The 27,570-nt window shown below is 40.7% G+C and overlaps 1 protein-coding gene across 8 annotated transcripts in view; it reads right to left on the reverse strand.

Moving 5' to 3' along the window:
- RAPGEF6 (Rap guanine nucleotide exchange factor 6) overlaps nt 1-27,570 on the reverse strand; it is a 135,008-nt gene that overhangs the window by 62,254 nt on the left and 45,184 nt on the right. For 7 of the 8 annotated variants that reach the window (XM_049830074.1, XM_049830067.1, XM_049830072.1 and 4 more), the window contains exon 7: nt 23,153-23,296. In XM_049830074.1, the coding sequence (XP_049686031.1) occupies nt 23,153-23,296 (144 nt within the window). Of the gene's footprint in view, nt 1-7,102; nt 7,836-23,152; nt 23,297-27,570 lie in introns of those variants that run through there. The other variant, XM_049830073.1, reaches the window with a different exon arrangement.

Genomic DNA, 27,570 nt, shown 5'->3' on the forward strand with positions numbered 1-27,570 from the left:
CTCATATATCCTCCCAGTAAAACAATGAGAAACCACCGAAAACAACTGGAGTTCTCTGAAGTTATTTTGCAGTATTTTCATTACCCTTTTTCCCAAGAATTTATATAAATTAACTCTGGTTTATGTTCACTTTTCACATACGAGCTACAATTCTGTTCCAGTTTAAAAATGTTTAAAATACACTTAGAGCTGTGTTAATGGTAGAGGAGAAAGTTGCTCCTCTGAGATACAGAAAGAGACCACTTAGGTATCCACAGAGAGGGTAAGATGAGCCCAGCCAAATTACCTATGCTGACATCAGTCCTCAACTAACTTAATGCAAACAAAAACATTTCCTCCTTAAAGACCACAGATGTTCCACCAGTGGCACAAAAGACGATTTCTTCAGATTTTTAAAGAGCAGCAATGATGTCTTTGTTTGTTTGTTTTTAAAGCCAACTGATAGCTCAAATATTTTCCCAACAGGTTCAGATAAAATCCTGTAACCTTCTGTCGTGGTTTAACCCGATGCAAAGAAAAACAGTGCCTATCCAACTTCAGATTACTTTCCTTTTTAAAACATACAAAAGATGTGCTTGCTGACAATATTTATTTCAAAACTTGTTTCAATTCATTAGCTACAGTACATACTTAATCCAGTTATTATTAGTACTACATACTTCTCAAAGAAATAAGGACCAAGTTGATACCATTCACGACAGCCTTGCAGTGCCCTGAAAACTATCCTTGTGGCATTCCTAAAATAACCCCAGACTTACCACCCACCCCCCCCCAACAAAACAAAAAAAACAAACCCCAAAAAGAACAACACAAAAACTACAACACAAAAACATCTAAAAGAATTAAAAATCCCTAGAGGCTGTTCTGTGCCTCCAGCAGCCAAGAGCTTCTTGGTCTTCATGGCTCCTACAGTGCATAGGAAATAAAATCCTCTGAAGTATAACGGTTCCTTAGTTACAATAAGGTGACATGAGGACAGAATTTCAAACTAAATCATGGTGTTGCCTTAAACCACATATGTAATGCAATTTTAATTTGGTTTTCATATGTCTAAATTATAGATTACTGGTATGCCTTAACTCAAGATAATGCTAAGCATCTGACACGCAAACATCTCAGCTTTGGAGAAGTGGGGACTTCAGCTGTGAAAATTCACCTGTGAAAAAGTGTACCAGTATTGATGAGAGCTCCATAATACTGGGAATACCCAACATGTAAACATAAGTTGCATTTTTTACAACCATCAGTTAATACAGATCAACTCTTCTGTGGTCTATTCACAGCATAACATTTTTAAAATGTCAAGAATTGCATTTTGTTACTATGAAAATGTAACAGGAATGTTCAAAAAGACTTACTTTCAGTACCAGAGTTCAGATTTTCCTGTTTGTTCTCGCCACTGAAGACTAACACATTACAGGACTAGAAAGAGCCTTGTCTAAATAATTACAGTAAAAACACACTGTGACAGCAGCTAGTGATGCTATGAGTTCTGTAAGGAGCTGAAGTTTCACAAGTCATTAAAACTCCGGCAGCCACGCAAGCGACAGCAGCCCGACGTTTGGGGAGCTCTCATCCTGAGACAATACTGCAGGGCACATGAAATTCCAAATCTACACTGAGTCTCATCTCAGCTGAATAATTTATAAACTCTTATATACACCGATTGGTAAAATACAGTGGTGATGATGGTCCTTCTTCACACATCCTCGGGCTGCTACAATCTCACTTCACTGTAATGACATGCAAGTGACAATCAGCTCCGGGGACTCACCTAGCAGGGCTACGAGGATGCACAGAGCACAACGCGAGCGTGCCGATGCTGCAAGCAACGCTCCGCAGCGTATTACCTTTCAGCTAAGAGCTGCGTAATGAGGCCCTCAGATCCTGTATATGCAAAAAAAACAAAGGAGCACCAATCTTTCATCTACATTTTCTTTCTGTATTCATAAAGAAATGCATTCGTGGAAGTGAGAGGAGCAAAACAGGGTGGTCCTGAACTAGGCTGTAGCTGTAAGCAGAATTGTAACAAAGCAGGTTTAAAACAAACAAGGTCTAGGAGGAAATGAATGAACAGATAGGTGTTTATTTGCATATTAAGAGCCAATTTCCGACAAAAACAATACTTCAGGAAAAGGCTTTTTCTGTTGAAAAAGTAGTAGGATGTGTACTTGCATTTAACTTGAACATGTTATATACTGGAGTATAAGAAAATCCAAGCTTTCTGGAGTAAATGGCCACACAGCTCATATTAAACCATTTTTACCTTAATAGACTATCAAGCAAAGAGTGCATTTTAAAAGTTTTACAGAAAGTACCCTGTAAGTTCTTATAGAAAAGAGAGTTAGACTTTTAGCTAAGTGTAAGGAAAATTGTCATTTGTCAGTCCAAGCACTCGTTCTCTGAGGGCTCAGGGATGAGAGTACTCAGTAACCAAGAGGCTGTGCTCCTACAAATGAATTAAAATGGAGAAACAAGGCAATCCTTCTGTGCAGGGGATGGAGGGGGAAAAGATCAGAAAATATGGAATAGGAGAGACCATAAATACTCTGAGGAGCTGGCTGAAACTCCAAAAACTCAAAGGAGGGCTAAACCATGCAAACCAAAGTTTGTAGGAGGGAAGAGAACCATCAGGAACCAGAAGAGAGGAGCTCGCAGGGCAGCGACCCGCTGCCCGTGCCTGCACACAAAAACTCGCACACTCGGGTGACAAGCGCCCGCAGGTCCCACTCTGAGGGACAGCGGGGTGCTCAGCACCACAGAAAGCTGGGCTGGAAACTACAGGCTTGGACAGAGAAAGAGTGGAAGGAGAGGCAAGGCCAAGAGGAAGAGAAAGATGTTGTCAAAATTGACTGAAAAAAAAGCTAAGGATCGGTTGCTCTGTTTGCACTGAAAACATTTTGAACTCATACTACCAGGGCTCCTTTCCATGTAAGTGCATTAGCAAAGACAAGGATGACATCAAATCAAATCAAGGACACGCTACCCAAGCTCTGCTTTTCTTCTGAGGAGCTGAAAATAATCTTTAATTGCATAAAGGTTTCAACTCAAGATCTTGGGAGATGAAACTGATGCCCTTTGGAGTCAGAAGATGATGTTACACTGATTTTAGTTACGCGTAACTAAAACTTGCATCACGTCCCTGTGAGACAACAGCAGAAATAGGAATGGGACTGAAAAATGACTCCAAGTCTTCCACTCTAACCCAAAGACAAACTTTGACAGAGCAAATGTATCTTGTTATTATGCTTCGCATTATTAGATTTTATCTAAACAGCAGAAAGAGAAGAACACAGAAGCCTAGAGAAAATAAATTACTGTCTACTGTCATAAGACAAGTTTAACATGCACCTGGGATCTTGAATGAAAATGTTTTCCTCAAGAAAAAAAACATTTTAGAAGCTTAGATGTTAATTCAAAACCCCTTATTTTCTATAAAAAGCACATTATCTCAAAAAGCATCCCTTTTTAAATATCCTCTACAGATACATTATCCAATCACTCTGTATTTTCCCCATCAGACCCTCCTGCTACACAAACAGAGTAACTGTGTATGCATTCTAGGCTTGGAAAACTGTTAGGATGTGCATAAAATTTCTATTATGGGAGAACCATATACATCTAAATTGTTAAGTTTAGAGCTGTCTTTCATAGTGACTTCTTAACGCATCTATATTTAAGAGTCTAATACCACAAAGCACATTCCAGACAATTTAACAGACACTGAGAAAGTTATGAACAGAATTAGAAAGACAATCAGAATCTTGCTGACACACATGTAAATTTTTTTTTTGCTTTAAAATACTGCATTGCTATCAGAGGAATTTAGTTTGATACAAGTTGAATGCCTCTTGTCCTCGCAAATACAACCAGTCTATGGAAGCAGATCTCCACAAGGCCAATGCAAAGTCCTCTACCTTCCTTCATCTTCCTCCAGAGTCACAGTGGCTTGACAGCTGGGACTGCTTTGATCACTGTTCACTACACTCCTTGCTGCTTAACATATTCAACGTGTTTGCTTAAGGATGCCTGCCTCTATTTTATCGCATCTTCTACAGTCTATCATTCCAGAACATGTACAGTCCCCAGGGCAGAGACCATTTCTGATGATGTGCTTCTGACATGGCATTCTGCCCCTCTACTGGTACCTCCAGACACAAGTGACAGAGGAACAACCATCATCTTCCTGCAAACGAGACGGTGACCTCTCTTGGACACATTTCCAAGTATCAGCAGAGTCTTGAGAAATACTGTTGACCTCTACAAGAGCCTGCATGGAAGGGCTGAAAAGCTCGTACAGCTCATCTTCAGGTGCACTGCAGAAATTCGTAACACTTGGGGTTCTCTCTCTCCGTTTATCCTCCTTTTAGCAGCTCTTTATACAGGAAAACAGATTGCACTGATTACTTTACAGAAGTCTACTCCCTCCCTTTTACTTTCAGAAGCCAAAAGCAACAGAGTCTTTGGGAGATGAGGGGTGCGTGTAATGCCAACCGGTGCGGACACCCCTTATACTCAGAGTGTATCTTCCAGGAGGTGATGGAGCTCCTAAAGCTGGATTCTCCTGTGGATTGCTCCAGAGCCACACAAATTAACTTCCTTAGGTTAAGGTTAACCTTCAGAGCATTCTCCTTTACATACCTTCACGAAAGCTTACCCTTCTGATTAGTCATACAAAATATGACTTCATTTTACTCTGATTAAATAGATGTATCATTACACTGTCATATTCATAACAGCTATAATTACAACTGAGTCAACAGCCCATTTTCAGACCATTGTCCTGTATCAGTTTAAAAGCAACTAATTAAAAAAATTCTGGGACAGATAGCTACATAAATCTAAGACATTTTGAATTTAATCACTGAGAAAGCAAATGAAAAAACAGATGTTCACTGCTCTATGAAAAGAAGTGGTTCTAGTTTCAGAATAGTATCATAAAATACTTGACATTTTCAAGTTAAACGTTATAAACTTGCATACTTGAAAATTCTGACATCAGTTATTTTGCTATAATATTATTATAAAACACCTGTCAAACAGATTTGTGGTACAAGGCTCAGATAAAAACAAAATGGAACAAACTCAGATATAATTCAGATTATCAATGTGTTTAGTCTATGCACATTTCCCTTCAGAGTTGCGGAACATCATGAACAGATCAGTTTAAAAGTTTATGAGGGTTTGCAGGAGTTTTGGGGGGCTTTGCAGAAGGGAACTACAGGTGCTTTTTCTTTTGTAGTTTTAAAGATAAAGAACTTTTAGCTATGGATTGGAATGCAAAACCAGTTAATCAGTTTTCATCATCCATTTAAAAAAAAAAAAAAAGAAAAAACAAACCTTACCCTCCCCAACATTTTATATCACTTCATTTATGAATAGTAAATGAGTGAATAAATGGCTTGACTGGTATGGCAGCAATCCACTGGGTATCCTCCACAGAGCTGACACAGGGGACCAAAAACCTTTACCATTTTTTTATAATATTATTTTACCCCTGCCAAACCCTTAGTTGAGCACAGGGTGTCTTTTTTGTGGTTTCTCACTTTGGCACAAACTCTACGGAAAGAGTAATCTCAGCTGAAGTACCAACGTGACTAAGCATTCCCATCTTTTAAGCAACATGACAGGTTCAGACCTCCTTAATAAGAGCGGTGCAGGTAAGCCGAGCTTAAGTAAATTCATCCTTTCATATTTAACGGCCACAGAGTAGGAAGGGAAGAAAGCGAAAGAGTCGACGTGTATACTCAAGACACAGATGATGATACAAACTGGCCAACATCTGCAAGCCTGAACTCTAAGGCGAGGAGCCGCAATTACCTGGTTGAGCACATGGAGCCCATCTGCCCTTCAAGGCAATGAGTACCTGCAGCTCCGCTTCACCTGATGACCCGGTGGACTCAGCACACATGAAACAGCCAAAATTCAGCCACACATATGTCCATGTATTTACATGTTGATTTTGGCAACTGCATACAGAAACCCTGAAGTCCGGCACTTTTGCCCCCATACACTGTGAGCTTCCATTTACATTTTATCAGACTTAAAAACCAAACAGGGAAAACCACCCTGCACAGGGACTCTGCACACCCAGCTGTGTTTCTCCCTTGTGCCACTCCAGACCGTCGTGTCACTTGGACTCTATAAACTTTTGGGGACTGAAGTCAAGAGCCAATTTCTGGCTCCACAGTCAATGCCGTATCTCATGATGTCAAGAGCACAAGGGATTTGCCCACTGCCTTCAAACCCTGCCGACTTTCACATGCAAGAAAGTTGCACAATCTTTATTCTAGCCAGTATAAGCTGCAACATAAATATAAAATTGTTATAAATAATAATGAATATATGCCTGGCCTCAGGTTTATAAGGCAATTCCCGTGTCTTCGGAACTACTTCTTGGCAGTCGCATTAATAAAATACCAGCAACTCAGCTAATTTTCTGACCGAGCATACCAAATAGTAAGAGTCTGACAAACAGTGTATTTTTAATTTCTTTAAAGGCTTTTATCTCAATAGGTGGGTTTGCTCGAATGTTCTACATTTCATTACCTCCTTTAAAAGAAACACCCTTCCCTCCCCAGTTTCACAAAAATACTGCATCTTCAGACAAACAAAATAATCTGTGTCCTTTAAAGCTAATTGTAATTACATAGTTCAGCTAAATAATTAACCAATTCCACAATGCTGCACAAAAGAAACAAGTGGTACAGCTTCATACAGCTTGAAGATTAGAACATCAGTGTGTTTGTATACCAGTATTTTCAAGTTAGCAATATATGCAAGCAGTCATAAAAATGTTACACTTCAGTAATACTTGCTTCATATATTATTAGGCTAAAAAGCAAGCTTTACATGTTTCATAAGCAAATGGCATTTTTTATACTTCCTGTTAATTATAAGCTATTTGTATATAAAACAAATTCCAAGATTTCAAGGTCCCCCCTTCCCATTTAGCAATGATTCCGCAAGAACAGTCCATGCACAGCCAGGAGTCCAGCATCTCATCCAAGCAGCACTCAGGCTTTGAGAAGTGAACATTCAAATAGCACCACGGTTGTCAATACATGTCAGAGAAATGCAGCACAGACAAAATCTTACTTACTTTGGAGGCCCACGGTTGCAAGCAGTTGGCATAACATCGAACAAGAAAAGCCATTTCTTAGGCTGGGGAAAAAAGTTTCCTTTCTCAAATAAAAGCCACAGAAGAAAAATATGGAGTAAAATCCCTTCTGGATTCTCTTTAAAAATCATAAACCAAAGCAGCACATGTACATGTATGCAACTTCTCAGGCTTGAATTTCACACTGAATTCAATTACAGCTTCCACTATATCTGAGTAGTTTTCAGTATTGCAGTGAGTTAGCAGCAGCAATTCCTATAAAAATGTTCCAGTTTTAACAAGCACATAAATTCAAATCAAAATGTTTCTTAGCTTTTCAAATACAAATATCCATACGTTCCCCCAGGCAAGAAGCATGTACCCAAAAAGTGCTGCTAAAATTGAATTAATTCTGAAATGGATTAGAACTGCAGGTTAAAGCAACAATACATTAAAAGGCAAGATATGAATTCTTCAAATTCCTTTTTTTCCTCTTCACTAAAATGCATTTACGAGTGGCTTATCTTCGGGTCCACTTTTCGGAAACTTCACGTTCATATTGTAGATGAAATTTTGCAAAGGTTCTTCAGCATCTTAGGCGATTCAGGAATCCCACACCCTGGATATTAAAGTTTCTTCTTTATACTCTTGTCCATCATAACTGCAAACACTGAATTAGTGTCCAGATTGTAGCTCCAGGATATATGCTCTAACAGGTTTGCACTGTGGAATGTATTAAAAGCCTCTGCAATACAAACCCTTCTCTCTTTTGCCCTCCCTCCTTCTTTTTTTAATGCAGTTTACAACTCTGCAGTGTTGCTTAGTATTCTAATGCATCAGTCAGATACCACGGTTAATCCACGCCTAGCTTTTCCAATTAAAACATTTCTGTAATGCACAACAAAACAGTACGTCCATGGCTACAGCAAGACTGACTGCTGGAGTCCTAATTCCTACTATCTTTGCTTGCTTCTCAGCAGCTCCCTCAGGAGAAGCTCCCATCGATTGGATGCTCCGCAGCAAGATGAAATATCTAATAAGGAGGAAAGAGAGTGGGAGGGGAACCGAGCTAAAAGGATGACATCACCTGTATAGAAAGCCTTTAGAAACTGCATTAGATCAATTGGCTACTGTATCTGCAGATGCAGCCAACAGAGCATCTTTATTGACCTAATATAAACACACGTATCGGTACAACAACTGCTCAGCAAAACACCCCTGCTCCACATTATATTTTATATCATTTTATGATCTATTAATGCACGTACTGTAACTCTGAATATTTTACCTTTCTAAATCATTTTTTAATGAATCTCATGTATCTGTTAACACTTTCAACAGCATTTAAGTGAATTATTTCTCATCTTTGCATCTAAATTTAGAAATAAATAAATATCTGCAGACATTCACATGCATGCACACAGAGATACACCCATAACAGTTCACAATAAAATAATATCTGCTTTTATGTATGTATGTCACACAAGAGCCTCAACATTTTTATCTCCTCCTATCCTAATTAGGAGATTTGTGTCTAGAATGAGAAGTAAATTTCTTATTGAAAGGTGATGTTTACAATTCTCATAATGTTAATGGTTTTGAAACCATGTTAAAAGTTTTGGTGGGTAGTTGCTTCCCCCCCCCCCCCCCCCCCAATCAAGACCAATTCTGTTTATAACCAAAACTGCCTTAATTCTGCAGTAGTCAATTTAGTTTTATCATTTTTTTTTGCAACTAAAAACTGAAATATTTGCAAGCAGCTTAGTACCTTGGATGGCAGCCCAGCCTGCTGGAGAGCTGCTCTGAGGAAGCACCTACGAGATCCCACACCTTTGAGCTGGGACTGCCGCGATGCTTTCAATTCCTAGAAGGCAAATGACTTCTGCTACTGTGCAAGAAGGGAGGAAAGCACAGGAGAGAAAGAGAGAGGGACAGAGGGTGCTGGCTCTGTTAAAGCCATTATTTAGTACTCTGGATTATTTACTTCATCTGTAAGAAGGGGCACTCACTGTTTCCATTTTCCGCTCTTTGGAAAGAATTTTCATCGCCATGTATCTCATTGTTCCCAGTTTGCATCAGACTCAAGGGTAACTCTCCAAAACAAAACTAGTCCTTGATAGCCATACTTCCCATACAGAAGAGGAGCTTCCAAGAGTGGCCTGGTGGCAGCGAGGGGCAAAAATCCCTTCTGTTTGTTTGTTTGCTTACTCTTGACTACTGAATTGGGCAGTTTGAGGCAATCCACAGAAAGCTCTTTTTCACCTACTGTGCTCAGGGGCACGTGGAAGAAAATTCTCACATTTTGGAAGCCAAGTCATACCAACAGGACACCCCACCCCATCTCAAACCAACAGCTCCTTTCAGCAGTTATCCAGATGTTGAGTTCTTCCTGGCCTATAAGCCAAGTTATGATGGGAGTTGCACCTTAGCTAAGAAAAAAACCTTCCTCTAGCACCTTCCAAAACTGTCTTAAAAGAAAAAAAATTGGTATTCATGTCTGAATTTACTTAACCTCTATCAGACAACAAAAATAACAACAGATGCAGCCAGGCTTCATAAATATTACTGGGTTTAATTTGTATTCAAACATAAAGGAAAATCTGAACTTCATTCATGCACTCGCAAAATTTGCAAACACAACGTCTATTTGATTTTTAAAAGCTGAAAGAATTTTAGATTATTACCTTAGATTTCTAAAATGCACTACCACCAGCTATACAAATTTCTTTTACTGTTCCTTCAATACTGAACAATAGGCTAGATACGTCAGCTTCACCTTACATACTGCACTGTATTGCATCTTTTCTAATAATTCACAAAATTATATTCAGAAGCATCTTAAACATCAAATATAATGCCACACTGATAAATCTTCAGCAGCAATGAACATCCAAATACTTTTATGCAGTGTTACCTGTATTATAGTTATCACCATCACAATATATCGAGGAGAAAAGAAAACCCACCCAGCTAAAGGAAACCTCTCCCTGCCTGCACGCACACCGATAGCGCACAAACTCCATCCCTCGGCTAACCGGGCAGATATTCATCTCCCAACCGCGTTTTAAACCCGCTGTATTGTGCATGAAATCCAATCCACTAAAGATTTTGGCGCGGATGCCATATTTTACAACTACTGTAAACACCAGCTCAATAATGGGAACAAAATTCTATTTCCTTCTAGTTTTGCCTTTAAGTGAAGATGACATCATCCCTCTGCCCGTCCTGCCAATGAGCGCAGCGGCGGTGGTCCCGGGGGGCTGCAGCCAGTTCTGCGCAGCCCTGCCTGCCCGCGCAGCCCCGAGCGGGGGGAAAACCTGACCTAGTTCCACACCCCAGCTTTTGGGGCATCCCCCCCACTCATTTCTGTTTGGTTTGGGTTTGGTTTGGGGTTTTTTTTGTTGTTTATTTTAACGCATGAATTTCTGCAGCCCCAGCTTCCTGCAGCGCAAGGCTGTAAGTTTTTATAAATCGTCTGTTTAATGACAGATCTCAAAACTAGAGCAACTCAGAGATGAAATAAAAAAAATCCTGTACAAAGGCTGCTCCACAGTGATCGCAATCAGAATACTTGTGAAGAACTGCAGCATCGGGCAGAATCACAAACAGGGAATCGCCGGTGTCATTTTAAGCCAGATTCCAAGTTTTCAGAGAATCTTAAGGAAAAAACCCCTTCGGTCTACAATCTCTGAATTAAAGGCAGTCTTTGTTTCTTAACACTGATTTCTTTCCATGCTTGAAATATCACGCCATACATTTCTATGCATCATTCTCTTTATCCTCCCATAACACTATCTGAATCCTCCCTACTGTTAAATAAATCTGCATGTTCTAATTGTCTGACAAGAGTAAGTCACTGAAAAATGGGATGTTTTTAAAAGGATAGGAAGGCCTTTCACGATTTAAACGCACGTTCAGTTAAGCAGGATTAGAGTCTTCTCTTATTTAAGGACACCACAAATTGAAGTTCGGCAAAAACAGAGAGCCCTCGCAGCTGACAGCAGAAGGTACCCGTCAAGCAGCACTACTTTTTCTTGATCAGTCAGGGAAAGAAAAGCCCATTGTGCAGCGCCGGCGGGGAGGACGAGCTCTGGTCTCAAAGCCATCATGGCACTGGCTGAAAAGGCAGAAGCTGCTGGCGTGCCGGCGAGCCGAGGGGCCTGGGTCTGAGCGCTGGGCTTGTGGACTTCTGTCCTTTTGTCCTCGGAGCCAGGCTGGTACGCTGTCCCCCACCACGTCCCCCTGCAGCAGCGCTCAGCTACGAGCGGGTACCTTCGTTTGCTCCCCCCATTTTGAGTACAGCAGCTAAGGTAGCATCCTGACTCCGAGCCCACAGTGGGGGCTGGGGAAGGAGACCAGCTGCTTGGAAAGCAATCTGTCATTGCACACACTCGGGCAAAGATGTTTCAGGCTAAAATAATTCATTTTAATACAGTTTTGCGAGCGGGAATTGCCAAACACAGCAGCATAATGCAGAAATATTTTAGTATTAAGGGCACCTGCATCAAGAGGTTATTTCAATATATTTGAGTACTTTAAATCTTTCTGGAAAGGCAGGCGATGGGAAGCGTGGGGTACAGTACGCAGAGCCAGCTGCAGCGTGAGCTGGATGCAGCCTCTGCTATGCTGGCACCGCTTGCTTGATTCAGTGTCACTGGCATGCTTCTCCGATTTCTCCCCGCCATTTAACTTAAGCATCATAAATAAATCATTGTACTTTTGTGGCAAGGTTAGCCCCTCATTAGGGCTTCTCAGGAATTCCTGTTTAAAGGGGGGGGGAAAAAAATACAACTCTCCACTGTGTTCCTAACCCTTTTAGAAAGCGGAGGTAGGGAAAGCAGCACCGCGAGCTCCCGTTCCCTTCAGGGTGACATTACGGGGTGCGAATGCATCCTTACGTGCATCGCTTTCTACAGTAGCACCTACTAACAGGCTGTAGAAAAATCCTACCGAAAGATCTGTAGGACTCATAAGTAGTATGAAAACACGATCCATCCTAGGGGAAGGAGTGAGGGAGAGCAGGAGGGAGCGGGAGAGGGAGGGCAGAGACTGTCATCATCCCTGAAGTGATGTAAGCTTCTAAATATAGCACCAGCAATACAGAAGGAACAATAAAAAGGCACCATGGATTCAATTTCTCCATTGCTTTCGCACTACCCCGACCATCCTTTTTCAGCTGTTGTGTTAAGCACGGAAAGGTCACCTCCTATTTGCAGCAATTTAGATTTATATGGTTTATAATACTTTCTTAAATATGTTTATAAATTACAGCTCTCTCCTGCAGATCTCTCTCTGTCGGTGCACACACTCTGCAGCGTTGGGCAGCAGCATGATCAGCATCGCAAACAGGGGCAACGCCAGCACGGGGGGAAGGGGGAAGCCCCCTCTGCTATGGACTCAAACAAAAAGTTCACTTCTACAGTTTGAACCAAGATGATTCATATCACGCTCCTCCCTTCCTTCCTGACATCTCATTTCGGCAAGGGGTGGGGAAGTTTGGGAAGGTATGCAACCCAAAAATCCCTGGTGATGAGAAGGAGTGGATACCAACCCCAGAAGAGTCAGTTTGTGGGACTGAATCCACCCAGAGATACTGAAAGGACAAAATTTCCAATATCCCACCGCAAAATTTCCCAAACATATCTAGAAATTTGCTCACTAAAACGTCACCTTGACCTAGTCTCAAAACTGAAATCACGGCCCAAACCTAACACGGACCTGACCATAATTTCCTCAGCTGCCACCTACCCAGGAAACCAGTCGGAGTTTCACATTTGGAAATTGCAAAGCCCACCAACGTATATATTCATTTTCACCCTCAAAAAGTTCATATGAAAACCAATATGAAATACCACTTTTTCTTCCCCATTTACAAAAACTGTATCTCAAGTCAAAACAAGCAGGTTAAGACTATTGGAACATAAGGTACCAGCACACCTCTCACAAGAAAAAGGCCTCTGATTAAATCACCTTGAGAATAATACATTAACTCCACAGATGAGGTTAAAAATCATTAAAATGCCACTTCCAATATTTCTTCTGTCATTTTTCTTGAGGATTAACACCAAGCTGGAAGCCTGAAAGCAGGAAACGGAGTGATCTGACTCCTTCTACCAGATTTCAAAATTTCTCTCTAAGCAAGGGTGATTTTGCACAGTCAGCTCTCATTTATTAGTCGTCAGGGCATCCAGCTTGAAGACTATGTAAGACATAAGTATCATCTCAGGCATGACATCTCATGAACACTTTTTTCCCCAGGAAAAGACCTGTGTCTGGAGGTACCACGACACTGCTTTTCTACGTGCAGAGTCTACACTGACAGACTTGTCTGGGCTCGGGCATAACTCCATGCACAGGCATCTCGGCTGTCCCTGGACCCAGGCTGGGACCAGCCAGGCGTAGCACAGCCTGAGCTCGGCAGCAGCATCAACAGGGGAGAAAGGAGCGGGTAAAGCACTGGCAAAAGTGCTCCCAAGGGGTTTACTAGCAGGGTGACTACAGCACAACACACAGATCCCCAAATCTGCCGTGTTGGGGAAGCGCAGAGCAGACCCTAGAGCAGCTCTGCAGGGCTTCCTTCATTAGATTAATCATTACAGCATAGTGATTTCCAAACATTCTCATTTTCTGGTAAGATCCAGCCATTACTGCCTTTAAAAATGGAAAGCCAAATATGCTCTTGAAAATTTTTCCCCACCGTCATTTGGGGTGCCTCCCTCTACTGAGGGCAAAACAGCAGCAAAAGCCCACTTTTTCTCACCCAACCTGAGAAACCGATCTTGACAGATAAAGCAATAGACAGGCCAGATGCCATAACTGCACTCCAAGCTTACAAACCACAACAGTTAACCAAACTTTAAAAGGAAACAGAATCAAAATCATGAAGACAACAGAAGCACGTAGTTTATTGTGGCTACACTACCTCCAACTAAAACTTAGTCATATCACAACAAAAAATTTTAACACTCATCAATAGAAAGCAACTCTGACTTGCAAGAACAAAGTAAGTATCAAGAAGGAATTAAGCTACAATGACAGTCCCATTTAGCCAGAGACTTCATTTAATCAACTATTGCAAGTATTTCATCTGTCAAATATATCCCCATTAAGAAATTTTCCACATATCAAATGTAAAATTACAAATGCTGTTAAATGTCATTAGATAGCAATCAGTTCTATGCCAAAACCAAAGATATTCTTCTAGCTATTCTCTTGTAGAGATAGTGGTTTTCATGCCAAGTTTTTCAAGGAAAACAGGGCATCCAAATGCTTGCATTATGCACTGACATTTTCTGATGGTGATTTTAACTGAAAATTGCTCAGGATATTCTCAGTCCCTAACTTGGTCCAGAAGGCTTCCGAAGAACACGACTGAGTTGAGTCGAATTTCCATATTCTAAATTAGAAAACCATCTTAACTTGAATACAAAGTTGGAGACAACACCATCACAATCCTTTAAAGAAGTCCTCCAGGGCTACATGACATTCAACCCAACGACTCAAACTTACAACTCTTCAGGCTGAAATACAAAATGACCCTTCGAACAACTCCTTCTCTCTAAGGCATGATAAACCCAAACCTAAGTGAAAGGTTGAGCTGGCTACAAATGCGAATACAACCAGGCTGCTACACTTCAGTACAGCATATTGAACAGAAACAGCCCAGATGGAAGACAGGAAACAAAAAACAGATCCACGCACGCTACCATCTCCCTGCATGCAGGCGACCAGCTTGCTGGCTACTACCCTGTCGTTTTTCTACAAGAAGCCACTGAATATGTCATTTCAAAAAGACTGAAACAATAATGTTAAAAAGAAGGATCTGACATAGAACTGCAACTCATACACAAAAGGTTTTTAAGTCCCCCAAAACACTGAAAGGCCTCTCTCAGGTGCAGAGCACTGCTTTTTTGCCCTTAACCATCTGAGTGACAGGATACAATTACGAGCAGTGGGCACAGCCCTTACACATCATTCTCAATATAGTTTGCATAAGAGGCTGCTTATAATGAATTAACGACTTTGGAACTGCCACCCAACCCCTTAGGGTCCATCAAAACAGAGATTAACTCTCTGAACATGCTACATAAAATATTTTCTCAGGCATTTTCCAAGGAACTGAGTTAATTTCTACCATGGTGTAAATTCGTCTTCACGGTGAAAGGAGAAGGAAGAAACAGATAACTGATTATTGGATGGTGAGCACATTAATCATGACTCAATTTTTTTACTTCTTGTGCATGTTAATTTGCAAAATATCTAGAATTTTTGAAAGGTTCTTCTGCCACAAGCTGCCATGGAGCAGCGACAGACATAACAGTACATCCCTCCCACAGCACTGCCAGGACCAGCTTAGGTCAAGGTCTGAGCAACTCACGGTTCAATCCCAGTTAATGGAGTGAGGAGGTTTCCCTGCAAAGGACAGACTGTGCTCAGGATCCATTTCCAAACGGTTCCAGGCTTCCCGGTGAAAGTGCTCAGTTGTAAAAGCACTGATGTGTTTGGATTGCAAGTAGGAACTAAGTGTAAAAATATCACAAGTTTTTCTTGAATTATCACACAGACAAGTGCAGTTCTGCTGTCTGCTGAGCAAGGGGAGGGTTACACACAAACCTGCTACAGGGAGGATACTGGGGTCATGGGGCCGATCATCACCCCAGCTTTCACCAACACCTGGGGGGGAGCAGCTGTACAACTGAGTGCTCATCTTATTTGAGACAGAGAAAGGTTTAAAAAAAAAAAAGCCTTTGAGGCAAGAGAAGAATAGAAGAGCAGAAGATTATGGTGTAAGCACTGGTAGGAGAAAAAAAAAAAGAGAGAGAAATTTCTTTAAAGCCATTGGCAAAATACATATGTGTCCATGTGGCAAAAATCAGCTGCTTCTTCAGCCATATAAAAGGTGAAAGATGAGTAAGTCAGACCTATTAGCAACCTCATAGTGTAGCTCTCCCTACCAGCAACTCAGCATCTTGTTCCGAACAAGACTGAAGCCGGCAGCCTGGCAGAACAAGATGACATCCATTGGTCCTGTAGGAAAATGATGCCCCTACATGATGCCATCGTCTACTGCCACAGGCTCTTCCACGGGCAACGAGAAGGGCTGTATGCTTCTGCCAGCGGCCAGATTTGAGTAAATACAGGTGCTCGCTTAAAATAAATCCTCCCTAGTTTCGGTTTGATGTAGTTTCATTTGCACATCATTCTTAAATGCTGTTAAACAGCTGCACGTCACCTCTGAATTGAGATGATTTCTGTAATTCACAGTTTACCTAAAATCTGCTTGTCAAGTCCGTAAAATCTTCAGGGAAACTCCTGAATATACGTTTTGAGTAACTACAACCACTTTCATTATGGATAAATTGGGGGTTACATGTTGCACATGTTATTACTTTAAAAATAAAATTTTAATCTGAAAAACACAGATTTTAACCAAAGGGCAGTATTTTCAGTAAGTGTTTTCTTACTTTGTGCGCAGCCTATCCAAGTCACTGCTCTTTGGAAACTGCAGATGCTTATTAATTGGTTTGGGAAGCACCAGTGTTCCATGGAAATTCCTAGGAAGATTTTCAATGCACAGCACACTTTGAGGATTGGTGTTTTGTTCATGACCATCATAACCAGCGACAGACTTTCAAGGAGTCCTTGACATAACACCGCTGACAAAACGGGCAGACAAAATCAATACATAAAATAAAGTACGAGCGAACGTGCATTTGGCAATTTTCCCCTCGCTTACAGAAGCGAAGGGAAGTGCCCGAGGGCAGCCGTCTCGGCAGACCAGGGCGAGCTCGAGATGCCGAGCACGGGTTCCCATGCTGGACGCCAGCAAGACCCTGCTGAAGGTTGTCCCCAGCTCTACCGACAAAGCGGCATTTCGCCAGAGAAGCAGAAACCTCTGACATCATTCGTTAACAGAGATGCTTAACTGCTACATCATTCACAGCCTCTTCCCTACCCCCAAAGACCAGTCTGGCAGTTTGACAGTAATTTTCATTTCCAGAAAGCCGGGGGCTCCACTCCCCTCTCCGCTCCGCCTGCCAGTGCCGACACACCGCAGCCAGCTCCCTCGAAGCGCAGGCCACAACAAACCTGAAGACGTCTGCTCAGGAAGTGAACGCGGTGCAGATGCAGCTTCTTTTTGATCACAGAAGCAAGACAAACACTTAAAATGGCAGGAGTTCAACAGACTTGCAAACAAGTGACTGCGCACACGAGCTTTTCCAGAGGTCCTGTCCTGCCCAGGTAGCCTGGCTAACGGAGGTATCCGCACACCCTGCTGCTCTCGAGCATACGCGACCTGCGAGGTGGGATCCGACTTACGCCATGCAAAATTTAAGATGGAGATTAGAACAGAGAAAATCCTCATGTTGTAAAAACAGTGTCGGGAAGAAGGAACTTGCATTATCACTTTGCATCACATGACACTTCCAGAAAGCCATCAACGACGTTAATATCTGTACCCACTGAGTACCCAGCAAGACTCATGGATTTCAGCAAGACCCAAATTTTCTTCTCATTCATTAGTTAATAAAGCTAAAATACAGTCAAGCATTTTTTAAAAGTGTCAAAAAGAGGAAGCGTGGACATAAAAACACATTAAAAAGCAATGAGCTGTGAAGAGCACCATCCTCCAGTGATTTTAGCCACTCACAGATCAGCCACAGCCTCATTAAAATTAACCAATATTCCAAACAAACCGGTGCCAGCCGATGCTGTGTCCAAGTTTAACAAAAGGCAGCTGGAGGCATGCTGTAAGTAGGTCTTAGTTGTTTTAGATCAATAAAAGGTACCATTTCAGCAAATTTACCTGGTAGTTAAAAATAGATTATAAAAGACCCACAGTGTTTTATAGCATTTAAAAGGGAAAGGATTAGTGATGGTAAAGAACCTGATGGGTTTGATCCAGTGTATTGAAATGTGACTTAACTTCCTAAATTGTGAGATACCCTACGCTAACTCCAGCCTCTGACAGGATTACATTAAGTAATGATCAAAGAACAAGAAACTTGCCACTCAAGCAGTCTTCAGTGACAGACTTCTCTGAAGATAAGTGCTTCTACAAGGCTCCAGGAAAATTTTTACATGATGCAAGTATTAAGATACTGTCCGTAAAACTTAATATTATAATAAAGCTTTTAAACCTCATCATCCTCTTACAAGAGGGTTTTTTAAAAAAAAAAGAAGTAAATCTGCATCTCTGAGAAAGGGGATTACTACTAAAAGTTTGGTACCAATCTCTTTATTCTGTTCTACAATGAACTAACAACTGAAAAAATTCAAAAAGTTGTCACAACTGCATGGAAATATGCATCACATCATGCATACACTGCTTCTAGAAATACAAATATTCTTCATTTCCCAAAAAAAAAGTCACAGAGAGAACTGCCAAAAATGCATCTAGGTAATAAAATTGGTCAAAAATCTTATTCAAATGAAAAAAGATTTGAGCTTACAGGTTTGAGGGTCATGTAAAAATTTGAATCAAATCGCTAAATCCCATTTGGTTTTGATTACTGCAAGAAATGTAAAGTACAACACTTACTATCTCAGGTTTTATTTTTTAATTGTGAAGATAAATACTTGAACCATTTACTTTCCAATTACTTGATCCAAGATCAAAACAGCAATTTAACTTTTATAAAGCACCAGAACTACGATTAAACATTTTTTCCTAAAAGTGTTAACATAGAGAAGTCATCTGTTGTTAGTCTGGCTGTAGTTTTGTGAGCACCTGCTGTTTGGTCACAAAAGTTTGGGACATAGTTGAACAAAGACAATCACAATTACTTTTTTCTTTTGCAGTTAAGAAATAGAGTTGCATTACTTACTGGGTTAAGAACTAGACTAAGAACTAGAAATTACTAAGTATTTATCTCAGTTATGATAATGCCCTACCGCACGACCCTGGTTCCTGTCTGGATTCTTATCTACATTACAGACAGTAGTAATATGCACAGAGTGCAAACCTCCAAAAAGATATGCAGTCATGCTAACAAATAAGATCTGAAGCAAGAGCAGGCATAATTAATACTAATGGCACATCTCCTTCTAATCCACGAAGTTTGAGCAAGAGCTTTCTCCAAACAACTCCAGCCTCACTTTCCCACCCCCCCAGTCAAGACATCACCATGGGGGTGACATGCAAGACGCAGAGAGTTATTAAGTGACAAAAATGAGAAAAGGCAACAGAGCCCAGAAATGCCCAGGGATAAAGAGATCCCATGTAATCATGGGGATGCTCAGACCTGCCGCAGGTGGACAGCCAGCCGTACGCGCTGGGGCTGCCACCGTGGCCCTCGCCCTGCACGTGACCCACCACCACAGAGCCACCTCCTCCGTCACTTCATGCGCAGCAACGTTATTTTGCATCCTGGAAAAAAAAAAATTTGAGAAGTGTTTCGCCAAATACACATTTTTCCTCAAGATTGTGCCAGCTAGAAGGAGAAAAACCCAGTGCCAACAGGACCTTGACATGGCTACTGCACACCCCTGCAAGTGGGAGGCAGACCTCAGTCTGTTCACCCACCTAACAAGAACAAGTCTAACATACTTCCTTGCATATGTATTGCGAGAACAAATTCACGTCACTATGCACTTTGAAGGTATAGACAGAAATATAAACCTATTCAGTTTGAGTGAGAAGAACGAACACTGGCAGCATATGTTCACTGTATTTTACTGCAAGAAAAAAAAAGAAAAAACCACCACACCCAACTTTAAGTACTTATTCTGCAGGAGACCAGTGCTCTTGTGAAACAACATTGCTCTATGAACCACAAACATGTAGTAAAGGAGTCTAAATGGTAACTCCTTCATCAAAGAAACCAACCAGATGATCCGTTTTTCAGATTAGTTCATTCAAGGGGAAGGGGGGAAAAAAAATTAAGATACCCACCCACAATAATTTGAATGTCAACTATCGTGAAGACACACAGTTAAACTAAACTAATAGGGCTCTTTTACTTAAGTAAGAGGCATATGAGAAAGGAAGAGTTTCAAAGACAGTAACAATCATTTAAAATATTACTTAAAGTATCTGCATATGAATCTTTATTTCATGGCCAATCACAGGGATTTCTACAGAATGAGTTCCAGCAATAGCAAGCAGGGAGTTCCATGTGAGAAGTAGATGCAAGCTCATGTCACAACCTAATGGGTAATGTTTTATAAAAACAAAGATTAACCTTAGTCATAAATACTAATCATAGTATATTGAATGCACAGAGATTTACATTTTAAGGAGTTAACCGAGATTGCATAGGTAATTCTCCTTAAAAGCAAAACACAAGAAATCTTCTATTTATTCGTGAAAGGAAAAATCCTGAGCTGGGATAAAGCAACACCGAATTTCAACTATAGGATCTAAGTTTTCTTTAGGAAGCAGAAAACTACCTGTGCCTGAGAGATTAGGCTTTTAAAAACTTAAACAGTGTCACGCTGAGTACTCTTAACATCATACCACGGGAGCCTGACTGAAGTCCTTGCAGACCGGCTAGAAAGCTCCGAGCCCTCCCAGAGCAAGCAGGGCTCACAAAAGGTCCATCAGGCTACATTCAGCGTCTGTCAAAGAGCATTTAGCAACAGGCTGGAAAGTGAAATACAACACTGCCTTTATTCATTAGCATTATGCCAGAGAGGAAATCTGCTGGTGAGTTTGTAAACAGTTTTCCCACTCTGGCAGAAACGTTATTTCAAGTTCCTGTCAAATGAAAGTCTCATTCAAAAACCCTCCTTCTTATCCTGCCCATTCTCACGTGGGCTGACATGAAGGGTTACACTGTAAAGCCTGTTTTTCAAGACCGTTGGGAACCAATGGCCACGTATGAGCAGACTCATACAGGTTAAGAGTTAAACCTAGGCACAGAAGAAACCATACCTCAGAAAAATTCATTATTTTACCAGATTATAATGGAACATGGGAAAATGTAGGCACCGAATTTTTATTTACTTGTCAAACAGGCTGCTGGTTATCATGTTTTGATTTCTTAGTCATCTGTTGAGTTACAAATTACTTTTTGCCACAACAAGTACTGTGAGTATGACACTTTCCAATTAGGAGCTTCCAGTCTACAAAACAAGGATTGGTATTTCAATTCAGACGGCTGCAAACCCAACAGCTTGCAGATTTTCTATCGGAGAGGTGGTTTTTTACTCCTTGCCACTTAGCACTCACTCATCCAGAAGAACACCTAGCAGTGTTAGCAGGACTCTTTTTATATATTCCTAATTAACTGACATAAAAGCAGATTTAGGAATGTGCTGTTGATTTATGAAGTTTATACCATTTCCCATCAAATGGGGGGGAGGGGGGGAGGGGGAGGGGGAGAGAGAGAGAGAGAGAGAGAGAGAGAGAGAGAGAGAGAGAGAGAGAGAGAGAGAGAGAGAGAGAGAGAGAGAGAGAGAGATTTTCATACATCTGAGGAAGCCACCATGTTTGCAACAAGAAACCATACGTGCAGCGACACGCATGTGCTCCATGTCATTGGTATCAAAGAAATAAATCAACATGAAGAAAAATCCTAACAAGGACATCATTTGTTGACTAACCACAATCCTATAAGAGTGTACCACACTGACTCCTTGCATCAATAACTGACAACCTCTGAAATCATTCAAGAAGCTGTGTAACCTGGCCTTTCTTAGACCAAAGATGCCAAGTCCCTTCTCATGTGCCCCTCCAGGCAAGCTGCACAGGTAGCATCAGCATCAGCTGTTCCTGGGATTCTCTTCCACTTAGCACTTAGTCTGAAAATTATTTTCTGCATGCTTATTCATTGGCACAAATACCAAAGCGAAAGAGACAGATTTTGTCATACACAGATTGGAATTTAATTCCTAATAAAGCCTCATGCACGACTGCCCAGAGTATGAGGATCCAACATCTCATTTCGTCAATAACTAATTCAATGACTTACTAATGATAAAATCCAACACGTGACAGTTCTTGAAATGAGATGGCAGCGGACGTTAAAACTTCAAGCAGCATATTCTCTTCCTGTCACAGCAACTAGAGTTCTTCTGCTTACAAGACAAATGCCAAAGTAACCTCTACTCACAGACATGCTAATGCTGTGGAGAGCCTAAAATCACCACCTGTGATCCAACAGCTACCGACATGCAGAAAAAAACAGCAGTTTATTCTGAACCAGAGAAAATCTTTTAAGTTTAGATATCTAACTGCGCACATCAGGTATTTTGAATTGTATCAACTAAGAGAGGCTTTGTACCTTCTGGGGAGATGAAAAGGAAGATGGGAAAAAAGGAGAGAAATTGAATTTGTGTTTTTTTCTTTTCTGTGCATGAAGACTACTCAAGGTTGGTGTACTTCCATGCTACTACTGGTTTTTAACCTTTGATTTTCAAAGCAAATCAAAGTAGCCACAACAATTATTTTCAACGAAATAATTTGTCTAGATCACACATATATCCTGCTACCAAGCAGGAAGTTTGTACATGAAAAATAATGGTAAAGAGAAACCTTCACAAAAGCATTGTGACCACAGCTGTATGTGCCTTCACGGAGCACAAATTATATAGTCTGTGATGTTAGTTAAGACTGGCAAATGAGTTGCCGTTACTCTTTTTGATGCTTGAATTACCACTACACTATTTCTAAGCAAGTAAACATGACCAAGTACAATAGTGTTAATACTGCATTGAACTGCATTCATGATTGACTCAATTCCAAACCATAGTTCAAATTTATTAAGGAAAAATAGAAAATCATCACTTCCTACATCTTGCCAAAAGAACTCCAGGTAAAACCAACAAAAACCAAGACTGACTATTTCTCTGTCCAGCCAACATGTTAAGATTTATTTATAGTGCTCAACTGAAAACCTCTAAACCAAAAAACCTTTTTTCTAACTAGTGCCTGAATCTTTGCTTCCACCCACAATGTTCGAATCCAAAGCACTCTACTGCTCCCCAACAAGAAAAAAGCTCTCTCAAAAATGACAAAGATAGACTATTAATTCTCAATAAAACAAAACGCCGGCCAGCCACGCAAACAGCATCATGCCAAGGAGCTTGGCCAAAGGAGAGCAGACTCACCGACATGTAACTGCTGGAATCCACATTGTCAGTGATGGTCTGACGCTCGCCCCTCTGGTTGATCTTCCTAAACCTCCGACGGGACTGCCTGAGCGGGACTTCTCTTTGCAAGATGTTTTCCTCATTGTCTTTGGAGTTCTCCACCTGAAACACATGTTCAGGTTCCTGGTTAAACATCCAGTTCTTCCATATCACCGAAAGCCGATGGAGCCGTATGAAGCTCATGAGGAAGGAAAAAACATAAGTTCAGAGCAGTTAAACTCTTCTCTAGAAAACGACTGTGGACGTTTCAGAGAACCACCGCTGCCTGTCTCAGAACTACGTTATTACAATGAGCCAGAGGCCACAGTTTCCTTCCAGGAAACAGTTTTTTTAAAAAAGTTTAAAAGGCACACGTATCCTCTAAACAATGTCACTCACCAGCAGAAACCCTTTCGCAGCCACACACATCATACAACACAACTTACAGACACTGCTCGTTTCAAGTGTATCTTCAACACAGAAGTTACCATTTCTTCAACTATTTAGAATGTGGTAAAGACATTGAATTATATCCTACTTTTATTGGTGTAATTTTTAAAAGTGTAACTTATTTCTAGCATCAGTCACAACTAAACAACTTCAAATATTCCGCCTTTTTATAAATAGCTACTTCACCTATGTCATACTGACTTCTAATCGCTTCCAGCGGATTACGAGGAAATAACTAGAACTTGATTCATATCTTGATGTTAAATATTATTTGTGACTAAACACTAAAAATTAGGTAAATTCACCTTGTTAGTAAAAGCAAACATGAAAGCTTTTTATCTCACTAGTTACAATTCCTTTTTTCTATAAAAAGCAATCTCATCCTTTCCCATTTCCTTCTGATGTTTTGGAAAAATCTCTCTTAGCAGGAAGCAGAACAGACATGCATGCAAATAGGCTGCAGCCGGGCAAGAACCTCCTCTACGATACCCTTGCTGTATAGGAATTTATACTGTCCTCAATGATTTTTTAAATTTTTTTTTATTTTTTTTTTCCAAATTTTCACTTGAAAAACCTAAACGTAAGACTTTAGCACTAGAATAGGAGAAGAACCTCTATGTGGTCTTAATGCAGCCCTCACTTCAAATACTTGGGTAAGTTATCTCAAAATTAAAATTCAAAAGGTATAAAGGAATGAAAGCCAGAAAGACTTAACAGACAGGAACAAGAAAGTAACCAAAATATCTAAACCATTACAGAAGCAAGATCACATCTACTTTCCACATCGCTTTTTCCAAACAGCTAAGTCTCTCTGAGGTCAGAAGAAGGTACAAGCAGCTGGGCTTGCCTTGTAGGTTATTTTTAATTCCCTAGAGAAAAATATACATTGACAAAATATGCTGGAGATACAATAGTTAAGAAGAGTGAACCTCACACCACAACGTTTTCAAAAAAGAAAGCAGAAAACCAGAGTTCCCCTAGCAAGGGACAACCACACTTTTCACTAGAATTTTACTACTTGTTTGCAAATGCACAGGACAATGAGCAAAGATACCTTGTAGCAGAACTGCTCTAAGCACAATGGTGTAAGGATGTAAAAAACAAACAAACCAACCACCCCCCCAAAAACCACCAATGTATGCAGGCAGACAAGAAATAGAACAACAACAAAAAAACCCCCACTTTTAAACAGGCCATTTAGTATAATAAAAACAACAACAACGAAACGTAGTAAGATCCTGGATACAGAAGCCCTTCTTCACCTAGCATAAAATATGGATTTCTAGTTAGGAATAACGTTGCTCCTAAATTATACACAGGGCTTCCAGAAGTAAGAAAGTTTGGTTTTGCACAGTTACTCTATTAAATAACCAAAATTGTGTGGATTTCATTTTTCATTTTTGTACGTGTGCTACAGTACATGAGCTCCTTCAGTAAATTTCCTTTTTTCCTTTTTCCTTTTTGCATTATCTCCTTTTTTCTCTGCGTTCAATCTTACAGGATCATAGAAACTAAAACAAGTGCTGAGCTTCTCCAATATAACAGACTAACCTGGACACTGAGAGCCCACTGAAGTGGCCAGACAATGACTCTTCCAATACTGAGGACCCTTATTATTAAGAAGTCCCAAAACTAGCCGGTATTTTTAAGACTAAAGTAAAACAAACACTCAGTGAAAGATGTTTCTTCCACAGTTCTAACTGAAAACTAAGAAGTGAGCATAAATGTTATTATTTGTTAGCACAAAAGCAAAACAACCAACTGCTAGTGGAAACTCAGAAACTGAGACCACCTGCTTCCTTCGGTTAATGCCACGGCTGCTGACAAAAACAAAACAAAAATCAGAAAACAAGGAAAGACCTCCACACCACATAGCTTCCAGTTTAGTACCACCAGCACCATCAGTATTTGGAGTCCAGCTGACCATCAGATTGTTTATGCTCATGATTTACAATAACGTATACAGATGGGTTTTGATATGCTCCGCATTCGCGGGACAGACATGCCAGGGCTCCCTCGCGCTGCTGATCACTCGGCCGTGATTTCACCTGGTTAAAACTAAAAATTTCTGCTGGCAGAGAGCATATTCAACCTCCTCACCCCACCGTCCCGAGCAGGATGAACACTCCTACGGAGGAATTCAGCATCTCTGCAGCTGTGGCAAGCCGGACCCCGGCGTGGGAGCTATGCCGTCGCGGCAGCGGGGAGGACCAGGCTGATCAACACGCCACCGGGCTACCAGGTCAGATGGAGACTGCTGCCCCGTAGACTTCTTCGTATTATTTCGTTTTCAATATGTAACAAGAAGTCTGGAATAGTGTATTAACTGGCTAGTTTCTAATCAGGGGTGTTATTAACCTTGAATGCTGGCAGCAGCAGGGATGCTTCCATACAGCCAGCTTCACCCACAGCACTTGCTGCCACGTAAAAATCAAGGAGGATCGTAGGACTGTCCTCAATTTCACTCTGAAGTCCATGCCAGCAATGAAATATTTTCCACCTCCAAATATGCTGCTCCAAATATCATATGCTTAGATCTGAAGAAGAAAATGAAAGCACCAAGGAACAACAGAAAGGACACTTCAGTTCACTGAGATATGCTGCAATTCTGGGCCATTTTCTTAAGTGATAAATGGACCTATTATTAATTCAATAGATGGCTCAGCCTCCAAAAATATGAGCTGCAATGCCCATTCACACACTATCTGTTATCCTCATTAACTTAAGTTGACCACATTTTATGGCCTTTAAAATGGGTCAGTTCCCAGAGGATTCCTGCTACAAAACTGATTTACATTCTAAAAAGAAAGGAGAGGAGGAAAAAAAAAATTAAAAAAAAAAATGAAATCAGTCAGCAGCAGAGAATGATGGTGTTCTTTAACTACATTAAAGTAGCTAATTCTTTTGCTTGAAGATAAATATTCATTATGTATTAAACCTCATTAGTATGTTGCAAATTAAAAAAGAGAGAGAGAAAATAAAAGAATTAAGATAAATTAATAAGAATTAATCAGGGAAATGAAGCTCAAGTACACCTTGTGTCAGTGCAGATCATTAGCAAGGTGCATGCCACCACACTGATGCTTTTTTCTCACCCCATTTGAAGTCCTACCCAGAAAACAGTTAACAGTACCTTTAGCTACATTTAATGAAGAAACAACTGCACTTTTAATTCTCTGATTTTCCTACAGAAAAATATACTGAAGTTCCAGAAAAGGATTTATGGTACTTTCAAGTGTCTCTCATTGGCATTTAACTACAATTACAGAAAATTCAAGAGGTTTACAATACAGAGGACAGTTGTCCAGGCTGTGCATTTGTCTCCAGGAACATCCAGCAGCATTTGACATTGCTGACATGGCCAACGCTGGCTTCTCCAAAGACTGTGACAGTGTGTTCCTCTGAAAAAACTCATCACAGTTGTAGCTACTCAAATTACACACACACACAAAATGCTCTTGTTTCTTCATAAAATATTTTAATAAGGTCAGTTTCTCTCTGGTAGCACACCGCACAGAAGCTACTCTTATTTGCATCCTCTTGGGTTTTGGGGGGTTTTTTTTGGTTTTTTTTGGTTTTTTTGTTTTTTACAACAATGGTGGTAAGACCAAAGAAGGATGTAGGTATTTCCTAGAAATTTCATGTTACCACATATTTTGGCCATGGAATATATTTCGTGTAAACTTGAAAACACACTTGCAGCGAGTCACCAGCCAGCCCCATAAGGCAAGTCGCACGTTTCCCATGCACACTTCAGACTGGTCCCACTGCAAACAGCAGCTGCATCACCGTCCCATCTGTTGGGTTTTTGTAGGAAGCAGCACACCAGGTCTTGTAATGTCTGCAGCACCAGTTACAGAAGCTAACAGTTGTGTAACTGGTTGGTTAGCGATATTGGTCCGAACAGACCAAATTCTTCTGTTACATCAACTTGAAGGATTACAGAA

The sequence above is a fragment of the Accipiter gentilis genome, chromosome 26 (assembly GCF_929443795.1).
Source record: "Accipiter gentilis chromosome 26, bAccGen1.1, whole genome shotgun sequence".
Classification (NCBI taxonomy): Eukaryota; Metazoa; Chordata; class Aves; order Accipitriformes; family Accipitridae; genus Astur; species Astur gentilis.